This window comes from Motacilla alba, chromosome 28 (assembly GCF_015832195.1).
Source record: "Motacilla alba alba isolate MOTALB_02 chromosome 28, Motacilla_alba_V1.0_pri, whole genome shotgun sequence".
In the NCBI taxonomy this organism is placed as follows: domain Eukaryota; kingdom Metazoa; phylum Chordata; class Aves; order Passeriformes; family Motacillidae; genus Motacilla; species Motacilla alba.
This window is the reverse complement of record NC_052043.1, coordinates 1,833,261-1,848,727: the sequence shown is the minus strand read 5'-3', so window position 1 is coordinate 1,848,727 and position 15,467 is coordinate 1,833,261. Positions and strand designations below refer to the sequence as shown.

The 15,467-nt window shown below is 54.3% G+C and overlaps 2 protein-coding genes across 4 annotated transcripts in view; one reads left to right on the top strand and one right to left on the bottom strand.

The window, feature by feature from the left end:
- Positions 1 to 353: 353 nt before the first annotated feature.
- On the bottom strand, positions 354 to 5,704 carry GAMT (guanidinoacetate N-methyltransferase). Its single transcript, XM_038163718.1, has 7 exons — positions 5,198 to 5,704; positions 2,934 to 3,152; positions 2,193 to 2,338; positions 2,052 to 2,115; positions 1,526 to 1,593; positions 1,232 to 1,342; positions 354 to 1,059 (listed from the first exon to the last, which is right to left on the bottom strand). Exons 2-7 carry the CDS (start codon positions 3,115 to 3,117, stop codon positions 919 to 921), a joined length of 714 nt encoding a protein of 237 aa, XP_038019646.1. The 5' UTR covers positions 3,118 to 3,152; positions 5,198 to 5,704; the 3' UTR covers positions 354 to 918.
- DAZAP1 (DAZ associated protein 1) overlaps positions 4,503 to 15,467 on the top strand; it is a 25,197-nt gene continuing 14,232 nt past the window's right edge. The window contains exons 1-6 of one of the 3 annotated variants that reach the window (XM_038163715.1): positions 4,503 to 4,736; positions 10,424 to 10,464; positions 10,902 to 11,068; positions 11,329 to 11,394; positions 11,905 to 12,012; positions 14,285 to 14,333. In XM_038163715.1, coding sequence (XP_038019643.1) covers positions 4,705 to 4,736; positions 10,424 to 10,464; positions 10,902 to 11,068; positions 11,329 to 11,394; positions 11,905 to 12,012; positions 14,285 to 14,333 — 463 coding nt within the window. In that variant the 5' untranslated portion in view covers positions 4,503 to 4,704. Of the gene's footprint in view, positions 4,737 to 10,423; positions 10,465 to 10,901; positions 11,069 to 11,328; positions 11,395 to 11,901; positions 12,013 to 14,284; positions 14,334 to 15,467 lie in introns of all 3 variants that reach the window. The other 2 variants (XM_038163714.1, XM_038163716.1) reach the window with 2 other exon arrangements.

Genomic DNA, 15,467 nt, shown 5'->3' with positions numbered 1-15,467 from the left:
TTAGCTTTGTTGGGAAGTTTTGAGACCCAACACATGTCCAGGTGATCCCTGAGCCCTCCCTGAGCTCATCCTTTACTCACCACCTGCTCCTTGTTGGTAATTCCTACACAGGATCTATTAAACCCATAATATTTGTGTGCACGGGGGCCAGATATTAATTCTGTTTCTCTTACAAGTCAAATACTGATGCTTAAAATCAGAATGTGATTCATAAACCTGAATGTAGAGCTCCTAAGCAGGGCAGGGATAAAGCAGCCTGTGCTGGATGCATCCCAGGAGCCTGGGATGAGGAATGGTCGTGCCTGAGGGACAAACACACTTTGGAACGACAAATAAATCGCTCGGGAACAGCAGTTTGGGTATTTCATTCCTTTTAATGGACTTTATCCCTTCTGGGGAGAGAGGAAACCTCATTTATTGAGCTGTGAGGGGGTGTTGGGGTCAGGATTTGCTGCCGTGGGCTTTGGCTGAAAATGTTGGGAAACCTCCCTGGGGAGTTGCTTCAGGAGAAGCTGAAATGCCTCAAAATGCCTCAGCTTGCCCCATTTCTCCCACCTGGTTTGGATTATTTGACTCTTGTGGGAATCCACCGTGTGATTTCTCAAAATGATGCAGTTTTTAGGGAAATGGCTGGTTCTGGAGCCTGTTTGGCCAAAGGATCCAAACCACACTCTGAAATTCCAGCTTAACTGAGAATTTGAAGTCTTGAGGAGACAGAGCAGGGTGAGATCTGAGATCTTCCCCAGAGCCCACAAGACCCCTCCAGGGCAGGGGGCTGCTGGGGCAGGGGCTTTCCTGTCCTTTTATCCCCTGGAATCCATCCCAATCCTCCACCCATCTCTGGGGGGCTCTAAAGGAGATCAGAGCTTTTCTCCTCCCCATCAGCTCACGCCCAGCTCCTGCTCCCCGGGCGGGCCCTCAGTGCTTGAGGACCGTGGGGGTGATCATCCTGGGGTGGGAGTAATAGCGGCACTCGCGGGGCGGCTGCAGCTCCATCACCCTCGTGCTGATGTTCTCCCTCCTGAACCCCGCCTGCAGCAGCGGCCCCACCTGGGTCTCCTGCAGGAGAGGAGGGCAGGGAGGAGCAGCCGTGGGTTGGGGTGTCTGAAGGGACACTGCAGGGACACGGGACAGCCAAGGGAAAAAACCCTCCGAGCTCCCCTCTGGCGTTCCCTGCCCGTCCCCAGCACCAGGGATGAGTTCCACAGCCTCGGGGAGGGGAGCGACTCACCTCAAACATCTTCTCGATGTCGCTGTACCTGGTTTTGAGCAGCTCCCCCCACGAGGTGAGGTTGCAGTAGGTGAGGACCCCTCCGGGCCGCAGCAGGCGGAAGGCGTGGCCCTGCCCCGGGAATCCGGGGGTCGGGTCAGCTCCTCCCGCTCAGCCCCCGGCCCCAGCTCCCCCTGGAGCCCCAGCTCCTCCTGGAGCCCCTGCTCCCCCTGGAGCCCCAGCTCCTCCCCGCAGAGCCCCAGCTCCCCCTGGAGCCCCAGCTCCTCCCCGCAGAGCCGCTCCCCGAGGTGTCACCTTGATGAAGTTGAACTGGTGCGTGTGCCAGGTGTCCTCCGAGAGCGGGTAGGTGTCGTACAGGATCCCTGCCCGGGAACACGGGGCTGGCCTTAGCTGGGAGAGACCCTGAGGGGCTCCCGGGAAAATCCCCCTCCGTGGCCTGGTATTGTTATGTTGCCATTGCAGTTAGCCCCCATGTCTCTGACCCCTGGAAGGCAGCGATGTGATGGCCCCAGGACAAGGATCCATTTCCCCAGGACAAGGATCTGCTCCCCAGGACAAGGATCCACCCCAAGATGAGGATCCATTTCCCCAGGACAAGGATCCATTTCCCCAGGACAAGGATCCACCCCAGGATGAGGACCCCAGGGACACAGCTGTGCCCTGTCCCCAGCCCCATGGGAGGATCTGGGCTCCACCTGCACCCTGGCCAAACTGCCGCCCCCTTTCCATGGCTCAGGGATGTCCTGGGATGCTCTGGGCTTTGCTGCACCCCCACGTTGCAGTGGGGTCCCCAGCCCAGCCCCCAGTGCTGCTGTCTCACCGCTGAAGTGCCCGTCCGGCAGCGTCGGCACCACGTCCTCCCACAGCCCCTTCAGGGGCACCACCTGCGGGTGGGGGGCAGAGGGGTGAGCTGGGGGGGCCAGGGGCACCCCCCAACCCTGAACCTGACCTTGCCGCTGACCTTGTGTGGCTGTGCCTTGGCCCACTGCTCCAGGCGCCGGAAAACGCCCTCGTTGCACTCGATGATCCAGTGCTCCTCGATGCCGAATTCCTGCACCTTGGAGGCGGCGATGGCCATGCCAAACCCCACCTCGAGCACGCGGCCGCCTGCAGGTGGAACCCGGCACTCACAGCTCTGGGGTTTCTCTGCCTCAAACCCCCCTCAAGCCCTGAATTCTGACCCATTCTTTCCCCAAATTGGGCTCTTTTGGGTGCGGGTTTGGAGCACGTGGTGCTGCTGGCACTGAGGGGAGAAGTTGGGAGCAGCCCCGTGTCCCTGTCACCTGCTGTCCTCCCAGCTGCCCCTGTGTCCCTGTCACCTGCTGTCCCCCCACAGTGGCTCTTTGCCCCCAACAAACCCCCCCAGTTGATCCCAGCGAGAACAAACAACATCCAACCCTCCCTCTGCCAGGGAAACAGCCCCAAAAGCGGCAGATCCTGGGAGGGGAAACACCCCCAAACCAGCAGGGCCTGGATGGGAGGCGGCTGCATCCCCTCCCCATGTCCCCGTCCCCTTTCAAGAATGCGTCACTGTGACACATATGGTGGCAACTGCCACCATGGCCCTGCTGCCCCTGTCTGCCTGGGGGCCACATGCAGTGGGGGGCACACGCAGTGGGGTCCCCTAGCAGAACATCTCCCCCCACACCGGCTGCTTTTGGGGAAGCTGCACCCCCAGCACGTCGCAGAGCCCCCCCGTTACCCTTGGAAGCAGCCACGGTGGCCAGCGAGTGCATGTAGGGGGTCTCCCAGCGCTCCATCACCGGCTTGCCCAGGATCTCCAGGTGGGCATCGGGCTCATCGTAGCCCGCCGTGGCTTCCCTCCAGGCCGCCCTGCAGTCCTCGCCCTCGGCGAAGATCGGCCCCGCCGCCGCTCCGGAGCTCATGGCCGCGGGAGGAAAGTCCAGCTGCACGGCCGAGCCTGCCGGGGGAGGGAGGGAAAGAAAGGGCCACCGGGCTCTTGGCCGGCTTTAAATAGCCCTGCTGGAAAGTGCTGAGTGTGCACAGCCGGCTGGGGCCCCTCCGGGGATCGGGAGCCCTTATCGGGAACGGGAGCCCTTATCGGGAACGGGGCACCTCGGGGCTGCCAGGCCGGAGCGGTCACACGTGGCCCGGGGGGGCAGAGGATGTCCCCGCTCCCGGTGGCACCGTGCCGTGCGTGGCCCGAGGGGTCACACGTGGCCCGGGGGTGCAGAGGATGTCCCCGCTTCCGGTGGCACCGTGCCGTGCGTGGCCCGGGGGGGCAGAGGATGTCCCCGCTCCCGGTGGCACCGTGCAGTGCGTGGCCGCAGCGGGAATGACCACACTGCTGAGGGGGGGATCGGGCTGCATCGGGGGCACACGGAGGAAGGGGTTTCCCTGGGCACGGTGTGGGTGCTGTGTCCCACGCTGTCTCCCACGCCGTGTCCCCGCGGGGCTGCACACCGGGACAGTGCCACACTCCGGGCACAGCGTGCCGGGGGTGAGCCGCACGCCCAGGGCAGAGCCGGGCTGGACCGTGAGGGCCGGAGGGAGGGTCCCGGGGGGCTGCAGGCGGTGCAGGACGGGCAGCAGGACCCCGGGACGGGCAGTGGAACACCCGGGACGGGCAGTGGCACCCCGGGACGGGCAGTGGGACCCCGGGACGGGCAATGGGACACCCGGGACGGGCAATGGGACCCCAGGATGGGCAGTGGCACCCCGGGACGGGCAGTGGGACACCCGTGACGGGCAGTGGGACCCCAGGATAGGCAATGGGACACCCGGGACGGGCAGTGGCACCCCAGGACGGGCAGTGGCACCCCGGGACGGGCAATGGAACACCCGGGACGGGCAGTGGAACACCCGGGAGGGGCAGTGGAACACCCGGGACAGGCAGTGGGACCCCGGGACGGGCAGTGGAACACCCGGGAGGGGCAGTGGGACCCCGGGACAGGCAGTGGAACACCCGAGACGGGCAGTGGAACACCCGGGACGGGCAGTGGGACCCCGGGATGGGCAGTGGAACACCCGGGACGGGAAATGGGACCCCGGGACGGGCAGTGGGACCCCGGGATGGGCAGTGGAACACCCGGGACGGGAAATGGGACCCCGGGACGGGCAGTGGGACCCCGGGATGGGCAGTGGAACACCCGGGACGGGAAATGGGACCCCGGGACGGGCAGTGGGACCCCGCGCAGGCCCCGCCCCTCCGCGCGCGCGGACTGCCCTTCCCGCCGGCCCCCGCGCGCGCGCGGCCACGCCCCTCTCTGCCCCTCCCAGGGCGCGGCCCCGGAGACCCCGTAGCGAGGGGCGGGTGCGCGCGCAGCGGCGGCGCTGAGGGAGCGCGAGCGCGCGGCGGGGGGGGCCGGGCCGGGCCGGGGGCGGCGGGGGGGGAACCGGGACACGGGAACCGGGACACGGCCGGGAGCGCCCGCCCGCGGCCCCACGACCCGCCGCTGGCACCGCCGCCACCGGAGGGAAGAGCCGGGCGCGGCCCCGGAGGAGTCGCCGCCATGAACAGCGTGGGAGGCGCCGATGAGATCGGGTGAGAGGAAGGGGAGGGCAGCGCGCTGGGACGGTGCTGCGAGGTTCGGTCACCTTTTCCCGCAACCTCAGGAGAGGGTCCCGCCGGGGCTCCCCCGGGCCGGGGGGACTGAACGGGGACCGGTCCCAGGCCGGGGGGCGTTGAGGGAGAGCCGGTCCCGGGCCGGGGGTGCTGAGGGGGGGGCCGGTCCCGCCATGTTGGGGCCGTGAGGGCGCGCACCCCCCCCCTCCCGTCACGTGACCGGCGCGCGCGCGGGGCTGCGGCAGGTGCGCGCGCCCAAGGTCACCCGCCCGCGGCGCTTCCCGCGCCCGCCCGCACCGCGTCCCGCCCGCCCGCACCGCATCCCCCCGCGCCCCAACGCCGGCCCTTCGTGCCCTCCTCTCCCGTCACCTGACGCGGGGTGGGGGGACAGCACGCCGGTCATGGGAGGGGATTGTCCCGCTCTGCTGGTGCGGCCTCACCTTGAGTCCTGCGCGCGGCTTTAGGCGCCACAGTATAAGGACGATCCTGAGGTGTTAGCGTCCGAAGGAGGGCAGCGGACGTGGTGAAACGCCTTGAGAAGGGAGCCTTAGGGGGAGCGGCTGAGGTTACTTGGTGTGTTCAGGAGGAGTCTGAGGGGAGATCTCCTCGCAGTCTAAAACTTGCTCGTGAGGGGAAGCAGAGGGGCAGCTCCGATCTCTGCTCTCTGGCGCCAGTGACAGAACCCGAGGGAGCGGCTGGAGCTGTGTCCGGGAGGTTTAGGGTGGCTATCAGGGAAAGGTTTTTTTCCCCCAGAGGGTGCTGGGGCACTGCTCTGGCTCCCCAGAGAATGGCCCCGGCCCCGAGGCTGCCAGAAGTCCAAGAGCGCTTGGCCAACGCTCCCAGGGACAGGGTGGGATTGTTAAAGAGCTCTGTGCAGGGCCAGGAATTGGGCTCGATGGTCCTTGAGGGTCTGGTCTGTGATTCTGTCACGCTGCTGGGGACTTTGCTCTGGTGACTCATCAGGGCCACCCCGAGGGGCCTGCGGTGCAGGAGGGGGAAGGTGGTGGGACAAAGGTGGTACCAGGAGCCTCCCCTCGCCCTCCGTGTCCCCGCAGGGCTGCCCTCCCGAGCTCCCCTCTGCTGTCCTCTGCTCGGGATGTGTTCCAGGCAGGAAAATCCCGGCTTTTAAGCATTCCCGGTGGTTTTGGGGCTTCAAACCGAAAACCTGACACTGGTCTGGTTCTTCTGATGTGCTTTTAGAATCATAGCAAGGCTTGGGTCGAAGGGACCTTAGAGATCATCCAGTTGCACTCAGTATTATTCTGCTTTAGAGCTGTACCCTGGTGACATTGAAATTACCAGGCTGCAGGCTTGGGCATGGTAGAACTCAAAGTAGCAAAAAACCAACTTGAAAAAATATCCCTGGCTGGTTCTTCCAGTGCAGGTTTTGGCACAGTGTTTGCCCATCAGGACTGGTCACCTTGTTTGAAACTGGAAGCACAAACCACTTGTCCTGTGCTGCTTGCACTGCTTTGTAAGCTGCTTATTTACTGCGTGTTCTTAATTTGTAAATCCTAAAAGTACAGGAGGCAGCTAAGTGATTGGAATATCACGTTGGAATTGTTTGGGCTGGAAGGGACCTTAGATGTGATCCAATTCCAGCGTGCATTGCCTGAGGCCTGCTTAAGTAAGTGGGGTTTGCTCTGAAAGTGTTTTTATTTGCTCCTGGGCCTTAGTCACTGTCTGGGTCCTTGTGAGAGCCCTGGTCAGCTCTGACTTCCCGAGCTGTAGGTGAGTGCCAGGCTCCAGGTTATTCCATGGAATATCATCAGCTCCCCTCCTGAGCAGGCTCAGCTGGCACAGAGTTTGTTCCCAGTCACAGGCTGTGATCCTTTATTGGGAAGAATTGGGGGTTAATCAGAGAGGGAAATTTTCTTTACTGTCCTCCCCCAAAAGCGCTCCGAGGGAAGATGAGAGCACAGAACAAACTCAGCTGCTGCAGCCCTCAGAAGGAAGCTCTGGTTTAAAGCTGTTGTGAGAGGCAGGTCTGGATGGGAAGTTGTGAATTCGGCTTTTCTGGGCAGAGATTTTCAGAGAAAACACCTAAGGAAGCTGCAAGCCTTGCAGGTGTGTTGGCATGGGTAGGCAGGGGCCTTGTCACTGTTATTTGTTGTAATTAATCCATACTTGGGGCTGGTTTGGATGGAGAAAGGTGCTGATCTTGATCCTTTTGTCCTGCAGCTAATGGGGGCTGTGCTGAGGTGTTGATCAGAGCCATTAATCAAACCCCAGATTATTTATGAAGTCAAAGAGTTTGTGCTTTAGTTGAGTTTTGGTGGTTTTAATATACCTGTACATGCTTTTTTTACTATTCCCGAGTTGATTTGCTCCAGCAGCAAGTATGTGCATGGCAACAAAGCATAAATTAGCAATGAAAATTCTCCCGGGAAGCAGTGAGGCAGAACACTTGGTTAAAACTTATTATACAGCTGCAACTTCTGAGGAGTCATCACCCCCTTTGTGCTCCTGAGGTGATCCCTGTGGGGAATTCTGCTGCTCGGGGGTGTTGCCCCTGTCGGGATCTCACTGCTCGTGTGGACAGGCTCCCCTGCCCCAGAGCCAGGCTGCTGCTTTGTGCTGTCACTGCCTGTGCTGCAGAGGCGTTGCATTCCAGCAGGATGGACTGAAGTGTCCTCTGGTAGATTGGGAGCTGTGTGGAGATGTGGGCTTTGGGGTGCTGGGAGCACGTGGGAGCTGAAAACACTGAAGAACACGAGGGGAGACTCAGCAGGGTCTGCAGCTTCTTCCCAAGAGGCAGCAGCAGCCTCTGCTCTCTGGGAGCAGGGGCAGAACCTGAGGCTGGGGCTGTGCCTGGGGAGGTCCAGGTTGGACATCAGGAAAGGTTCTTCCCCCCAGGCTCCCCAGGGAGTGATCCCAGAGCTCCAGGGGTGCTCGGGCACTGCTCCCAGGGATGCTCAGGTGGGATTGTTGGGCTGTCAGTGCTGGACTCAACGCTCATGGATCCCTTCCAACTCAGGAGATTCTATCAGTTTTATACGTTTCTATGAATTTGTTAGCTGCCAGCCCATAAACTGTTAGGACCAAAAGTTTTCTGGGATGGAGTGTGGGCGAGACCTTGGGAAAGGGCTGGTGATGCAGCTGAGCGTGGGGCAGGAGCACTGACACACCCATGCTGCCTCCCAGCTGTCCTGTACCATACCACATCTGGATTTTTGTGAACTTTGGCCCTGCTCAGTGTCTTCAAACCATGGAGGATGCCAAGGCAGAGGATTCCTGGCTTTTGGGATTCCACGGTGTGTGTATAAACCAGGGCTGTGGATTTCCATACAGCTGCTGCAGCTGGCCTTGAGCGACCCAGCTTTGCTGTTCCAGTCCATGCAGGGTGACTACAAATAATTCATGGTGGAATTGGAAGGTTTCAGTGACCTCCCTCCCCGCAGACAGCTTGGTGTTCTCTCAGAACACAGCTGGTATTTTTACAAGGATGTAAAATCGATTAATCTTTTATACCAAGCTATCAAATTTAGTTAAAAACACCCCAAAACAAACCATAACCTCACATGTGGTTGGTGAAGAAAATGTCGCTAACACGTATCAAAACTTTATCGTGTATAAGCAGTAGATCAGCTGGTTTTACTTTGCTATTAGGAAATTAGAGTTACTTATTTTCCCTAAAAGTAACAGCACAGCAGAGGGGTTTGTGTCCTGTGTGCGGAGAGGGAAGGTGGTCAGGGGACACTGTGGCAGCCACGGGGTGGTGAGGCCACCTTGGCCAAGCCTGGCTGGTCCCAGAGCTGTTGCAGTGACCTGGCTGCTGTTGCGCAAGGCCCCGAGCCCGGCTGGGAGCCAGCGCGCTGCCAGAGGGAGCTGGGGGCACTTTTCCAATCCTTGAGGGAAACTTCGGCGTGCCCAACGTGCCCACAGAAAACAGGCCTGCTCTGAGAGAGGGCAGGGCTGCAGCTCCTGCCCTGCTGCTCTCGGGGAGGGCTGGCACGTCCTTTAGCATGACGATAAGGCAGCAGTGTCACTGCTGCTGTGACACTGAGGGCTGTCTTTGCCTCGCGTGTCACCAGCTCAGTTGTTTGCTGGCTGCTCAAGGAGACGCTTTGATCAGCGTTCAACAGTCGGTCTGTTTCTGTGAAAGACAAGACTCGTGTCACGTCTCCGCCTGTGACTTAGGGACAGAATTTGCCTCAGTGGAACAAGGCTCGTAGGTGCTGTGTTGTATTGAATTGTGTCACCTTGGCTGGTGCAGAAGGGCCATGACACGATGTCCTATCACAGAGGAGTGAGTCAAAGTGGAAAGGGACAGGCTGGTTTAGTGAGTTATAGCCATGTTTTAAAGTCTGTATGCAGAACTCGAGTATAAAGGGACAGGCTGGTTTAGTGAGCTGCCCTGCTCCACAGGAACTTCCAGGTGCAAGGCTTTCACTTCCCCGGTACTCCCAGTGCACCTGCAGCTCTTACTGGGGGTGACTGGGCTCTCCCTGCCGTTACCTGCTCCTGAAAAGAGCAGCTGAGAGGAACTTTTGTATTCTTTTTGTTAGGAGAAATTCAATTTTGTGCATGTGAGTGTGCAGGAATTCCCATCACCCTCAGCTGTACTCTGGTGTAGGTGAAGGCGAGTAGAAGACAAAGCAAGAAGGTGGTTTTTCCCTTTGAGGTCTGATGGAGAACCAGAGGGCATCCCCCAAAAATAAACCATCCCCGTGCTTGTCTGTGCAGAGCCACAGAGCCATTAGCAGCAGAGTTTTTCACAGAATCACACAATCTCCTGGGCTGGAAGGGGAGCCCGGGGATCACCCAAGCCCTGCACAGACACCCCAACAATCCCATCCTGTTCCTGTGAGCAGTGTCCCAACGCTCCTGGAGCTCTGGCAGCCTTGGGGCCGGGAGCATTCCCTGGGGAGCCTGGGCACTGTCTGGGGAGGAACCTTTCCTGATACCCAGCGTGAACCTCCCCTGACACAGCTCCAGCCGCTCCCTGGGTCCTGCCCCTGCTCCCACAGAGCAGAGGCTGCTGCTGCTCCTCAGGAGGAAGCTGCAGACAGCGAGGAGGGTGTTTTTTGGGGTTGATTCTTGGTACTGACACGGGCCAAGTGTTGAGGTGGCTCTAACCAACCTTTAATTACTGAGTAAATGAGTGCTGGAAGTTTTGGCACACCCAGGAGTTGATAAAGAGCTGCAGAGCTGGCAGCCTGGCACGGAGCTCCTGTGGCACCTCCCTAGGTGGTTGGGCGTGCTGGGACAGGAAACCCTGCAGATTTGGGTGCTCTGTGCAGAGTTGAATCAGTTTGAGGCAGTTCAGTTTGGGGTTTAGCCATGACTTTCTCACCTGCCCGGCGCTGTCTCGAAACCGGGCTGTTCCACGGTTTCACAACTGCTGGATTAGTGCTGCTCTCTTCTTTAGTACCCGCTGCACAGGTTTGGCCTCTGGCTCGGGCCTGAGCCTGGCACTTCTGCTTTTGCTTTCACCCCAGGAGAAGGTGCTGGCAGCCAAGTGAGTGTTTTGTGGTGAGTGAGGGAGGAGCAGGGAGCATGGAGGAAGGGTTTGGTTTCATCTGCGGCTTTGAGTATGGAGCCAGCTTTGTAGGGTGTGTTGGAGGTCCTGGTACCCCCAAAGCTGTCCAGAAGAGCTGAGCTGTGCCTTAAATCAGATGGAGCATGTGCTGTAGCCCCTGAACCTGCCTGTGCTTTGTTTGCAGAAAGCTGTTCGTGGGTGGCCTGGACTGGAGCACGACACAAGGTGAGCAACGTGCATTGGGCTACAGTGAAAACACAGCCAGGAGCTCTTAACAGGCATTGCTGTGGGGGGAGATTGGGCTGAGAGCCTCCTCCTCTGCTAATTATTAAAACTTTCTGTAGAGACAACTCAGATATATGATTTGATATAAATTTTTTAATATATTAATACTTTTAGGTTTATATTGTTTGGTGCTGAAGTTTTTGTCAGCTCATCAGACAACCCTTTTTATAATCACTTTACTACTGTTTTCCATTTGGATGAGTGGAAATAAACTGTTGTCTGCCATTTGTTTACAGGAAGTAAGATGTGATCGTTTTCAAAAGATGAGTTTGGAGCTGTGTTCCATGTTTGCTGATCTGTTGTTTCATAATTGCAAACACAGTCTGGTGTTGTTAATATCTGGCTCTGTTTAATACTTGCTTTTTTTTCTTTGACAGAAACTCTTCGTAGCTACTTCTCCCAGTATGGAGAAGTTGTAGACTGTGTAATAATGAAAGACAAAACAACAAATCAATCTCGAGGATTTGGATTTGTCAAATTTAAAGATCCCAACTGTGTGGGAACAGTGCTGGCCAGCAGACCTCATACGTTAGATGGCCGAAATGTAAGTTGATTTTGTGTTGTTTTCTTTTCCTGCACCAGATTCAAAGATTTGCTTTAAATTCTGGCTCCTTATTTGCAGAGTGTCAGAGTTAACCTGGTTGTTGGTTTAAATGATTTCTTGTAAGGCAGCTCTTAACTCCGTGGCTTGTGCTGTTTGAGCTCTGAGGAGCTGCATGTCAGCAGGGCTGGCTTCAGCTGCCACAAATGGAACTTTTAGAGCAAAATTCTGCTGAGGTCTGACCAAACTGGAACTTCTTCCAGATCGATCCAAAGCCATGCACGCCTCGGGGGATGCAGCCGGAGCGGACACGGCCCAAGGAAGGATGGGTAAGGACAGATCCCTGTGTATCCTCTGGCATTCCTTTGGGTTATAGCCATGTTTTAAAGTCTGTATGCAGAACTCGAGTATAAATCTCATTTCTAAAATTGTCTTTAATTTAGATTTCCGTGGGCAGGCTCTGTGCGGAGCAGGGTCGGTTTGGGTGTGCTGTTTCCTAAGCTCTTAGTGATGCTTTAGTGGAGCTCTTCAGATGTAAGAGCAGTGTCTGGAAGGGCACTGGCAGGGCTGATGCTGTTCCAGCCCGCTCCACACCTTGCAGCTTCCCCAGATTTCAGTTTGGAATGAGTCAGTGGCCTCAGAACACAGGCCCAGGATTGCTGGTGCTCTGAAGCACAGGGGACACCGAACCTCTGAGCTCACAACGTGCCTCCCCTTCATGCCTGGGAGACGTCAAGGCTGGAGCTCTCCCCTCAGCCTGCCAGAGCCCGTTGCTCATGATGGAAAGCAGCCACCCTTACTGTTCTTCTGACTGAATTTTCTCCTCCTTGATTTAGCAGAAAGGATCCAGGAGCGATAACAATAAATCCAATAAAATTTTTGTTGGTGGGATTCCTCATAACTGTGGCGAGACAGAGCTCAGGGAATACTTCAAGAAGTTCGGAGTGGTGAGTCCTGGGGGGGAAGTGCCTCCCCTCCCTGCTGCCTCCTCTCCCATTTCCTCAAGCTGTCAAATTTGGGGGTGATTTGGACAAATTGCTGGAGGGACACCTGAAGCATTTTGTGAGAAGCTGTAGTGAACATTCATCATCTGGAAATGTCCCTTGGCAGAACCTGCTGCTCATGTGGAATTTACTTTGCTGCTTCTGTCTCTTCATGTTTAAGCCTACCCGATGCATTATTCTGTCCCTTCTTCCAAAAACTCCTGAGGTGCCTTTAAAATTATTCTTTTTATTATTATTATTTCCACCCTCACCCCCCTTTCTCTTGATAGCTTTCAGCTGAGCAATTAAAAATGTCTGCTGATTATTTTTTGGGAACAGTGAGTCTCTCAGTGGGCTGGATTTTAAGATCCTGGTATTTGACTATGTGTACAGATAGGTTAAATTTGTGTCTCCTGCCATTGTTTGGGGAGCAATAGCTGCTTTCAAACCATCTGGAATCTCAGTTCTGATGTCCCCAGAACCTCCATTGTGAGACAAACTGCTCCTCGTGCACCTTCTTTAATTCTGTTTGTAACCTTGGACTGAAAGGACTGTATCTTCTCTAATTATTTTTTTTAATTTAGTTTTTATTTAGTTTTAATTCCCATTTATCCCAGCTCTCACTGCCCTCAAGGAAGTGGGGGCATATGATAAACTACTGAATTAAATAATTCAGCTGTGAATAAGTTTGAGGAAGTTAAAGATTGTGTGAGTTAAATTCAGGACTGTGCTGGTAAAAATGAACTTAATTGGCATTTAGTGTAGTTTTGGATACTTTTTTCAATTATCCTTTTCTGACATTTCTTAGCGTCAGCAAAGGATTTATCGAGAAACAAATTCTTTAGTTTATCAAGTTAAATCAGTGTTTAAAATTCCATTAAGATAATTCATTTAAAAACACAAAAAAACCAACAGCTAACAACTGTTTCTTTAGCTTGAAAGGCTGCAGTAGAGTAATAATAAAAGCAGGGAGCACGTTCCACAGCTGTGGGATGTAGTTTCTAAAGGCTCTTCCTCACAGACTTGGCTTTCCAGCTGTGCCCTGGATGCTGGGGAGATACAGGGTATGTCCTGCAGGTGTAGAAGGCAACAGCCACAACTGTAAGTGCCCTTAAAAGTAAGTAGTAGCACTTTACTCATAGTATAGAGATCAGAAAATCTTCCTGGAGTTGTAACGAGTCCCTCTGGAGCAGTGGAGTCTCACAAATGTTTTGTGGCCACCAGAGTGAAGAGCCCAAGGCAGGCACTGATTTTCAGCCCTGGTAATCGCTGGGTCATTAAGGCCAGGGTGAAGAGGACCCAAATGGACCAGGGGAGGGACAAATGTGGCACTGATTGTCCCGTGGCATAATCCCCACGTGGATCCCCCGGCCCCAGCTGGGAGCACCCGCTAGGGTGTGCTCAAGTGAGGGCAGCAACTCAAACCCAAATGTTCTCTAGCTGTGAGTAAAGATAAAATTGTGTCAGACTTTAAACTCATTTTTACTCACGAGTAAAAATATCCTGAGATTGTCTTGAAGATGCAATTTTACAAAATCACACCTGTTTTGTGACCACTTCTCTGCATCTCAGAGATTTCAGAGCAGTTCCCTTCAGCTGTTTTAATGTTGAATCAACATTACACCTCAGGTTTTGTTTAAATTGTAGCTCACTGTGGTGCTCATTCTGAGAAAAATAATCCTGAAGCCTTTGAACAGCTTGCAATTTCCATTTTCTTCTTTTTTTAGGTTAAAATCACACTGCTACTGCTCATCCAGAACTTAGAGGGGTTTTGTAAAGCTGTTTAAAGCATTGGTTTAACTGGTGCTCTGGGCCTCTCTGGTGCTCCAGTAATTCAATCCGAGGAGCCCTGCATGTTCCTGGAGGTGCCTGCAGCTCAAGCTGCTTTTCATGGCGAAAGTGAAAATGGTTAAAAAAGGAAAAATCATGCTTTAAAAAGCTGCACCGATGAGCTGCTGGAAAACAAACCTTTGGGGTGTGTAATAGGCCATCGAGTGGGTACAGATAGTGCAAAACCTCAACGTTAAATTAAAATGTCAAGTGTGATGAGACAATAGGGATGAGCTCAGGCTTTCTGAACTCCCAGGAAGAGCAATATTCCCTGTTTTGTGTGTTGCTGGGATGATGGCTGCACTTGGCTTGTGCTTTGTGGCTAGAGAGCAGGAACCAGCTGGTGGTGACTGTTCCAGCCCTCCCCTGGTAGCACAGGGAGTAGAATTTCCCTTCTCTCTTCCAGGTCACTGAAGTTGTAATGATCTATGACGCAGAGAAACAGAGGCCCCGAGGTAAAGGCTGATCTAGTTTGTCCTTGAAATTTCTTCATACTCTCCTATAGTCAGATGGCAAACTATTTCACACCATCAGAAAAGGTAGATTTTTTTTTTTTTCCCTACGTTGCCTCAGGAAAAAGAATAATTCACTGGGCAAACATCACTTCAAGTCTAGACTCTTCATCTCCAGCTTCACTTGGGTCTGTGCATTTCAACTCAGATGTTTCATGCTCATTGATGGGTTGGGGTTTTTTTTTATAGTTGAATGAAATTTGATTCTCAAGCCACTCCTGTGGCTTAAGGTACTTTTGAGGGGGGGAAAATAAGCAGATTTTCCTCCCGTTCCACATGAAAGGTACGTTGGGTCTGTAAGTGCATGTGGGGTGCTCCAGCCAGAGCACGAGACAGGACAGAATCCATCCGTCACCTGCTTTTTGTTTTGGTTAAATGGCTTCACCTCAAATTAAAGAAAAACTCTTCTTAAACAACACCAAATAATCCTGAAAAATAAATATAGGTATATTTTTATTTGGGATATACAATCCCTGTATACCAGATTGCTTTTTAAGAGGGGAGGGGAAAAAAAACCCCAAAAACCTGAAAGATTCATTAGATACTGAATCAAGCTGGGAACCTTTGGTCAAAATACGAAGCAATTCCATGTCACCCACGTCCCTTTGCATCCACCATTTGTTTGCCAAGGAAGAGGCAATATTTTGGCACGTGAAGCTTAGCTGTGCTCCCACCCTGTAGCATGTTGGACATGCTAGAGAATAGTTTGCCATCTGAACTTTTCATTTCTCTTCTGCCTCATTATTAAGAAATATATCCTTCACTTCATATTTATTAAGCTGTTAAGTCTTAGTTTTATTTTTAATTTAGACATACATCCTTAGTGACATATTTAAGTGTTTCATAGTAAAGTATGGTAATGTTAAGTAAGTTCTTTTTTTTGTTTCTTTTCTCTCTGTGAATTGTTTGACTGTGATTAACGATATCTCTTTAGATTTCTTCTCTCTAGGTGATAATTTATCACAGAGGTACAGGCCAGTTCCGCAGTCAGAGGAGGGACGGGCTTTGTCTTTTATTGGAGTGTAAACGAAGTTTCAATATATTTGTTTTTTTGTTTTCTTGCTTTAGCTATCCTAA

What these genes read in the sequence shown, in the direction of transcription:
- GAMT (XM_038163718.1), bottom strand. Translation starts at nt 3,117, where the DNA reads ATGAGCTCCGGAGCGGCGGCGGGGCCGATCTTCGCCGAGGGCGAGGAC. An exon ending in GCCGGACGGGCACTTCAGCG is followed by an intron (nt 1,594 to 2,051) that starts GTGAGACAGCAG and finishes GTTCCCGGGCAG; the next exon opens with GGATCCTGTACGACACCTAC. An exon ending in ACCAGTTCAACTTCATCAAG is followed by an intron (nt 1,343 to 1,525) that starts GTGACACCTCGG and finishes TTCCCGGGGCAG; the next exon opens with GGCCACGCCTTCCGCCTGCT.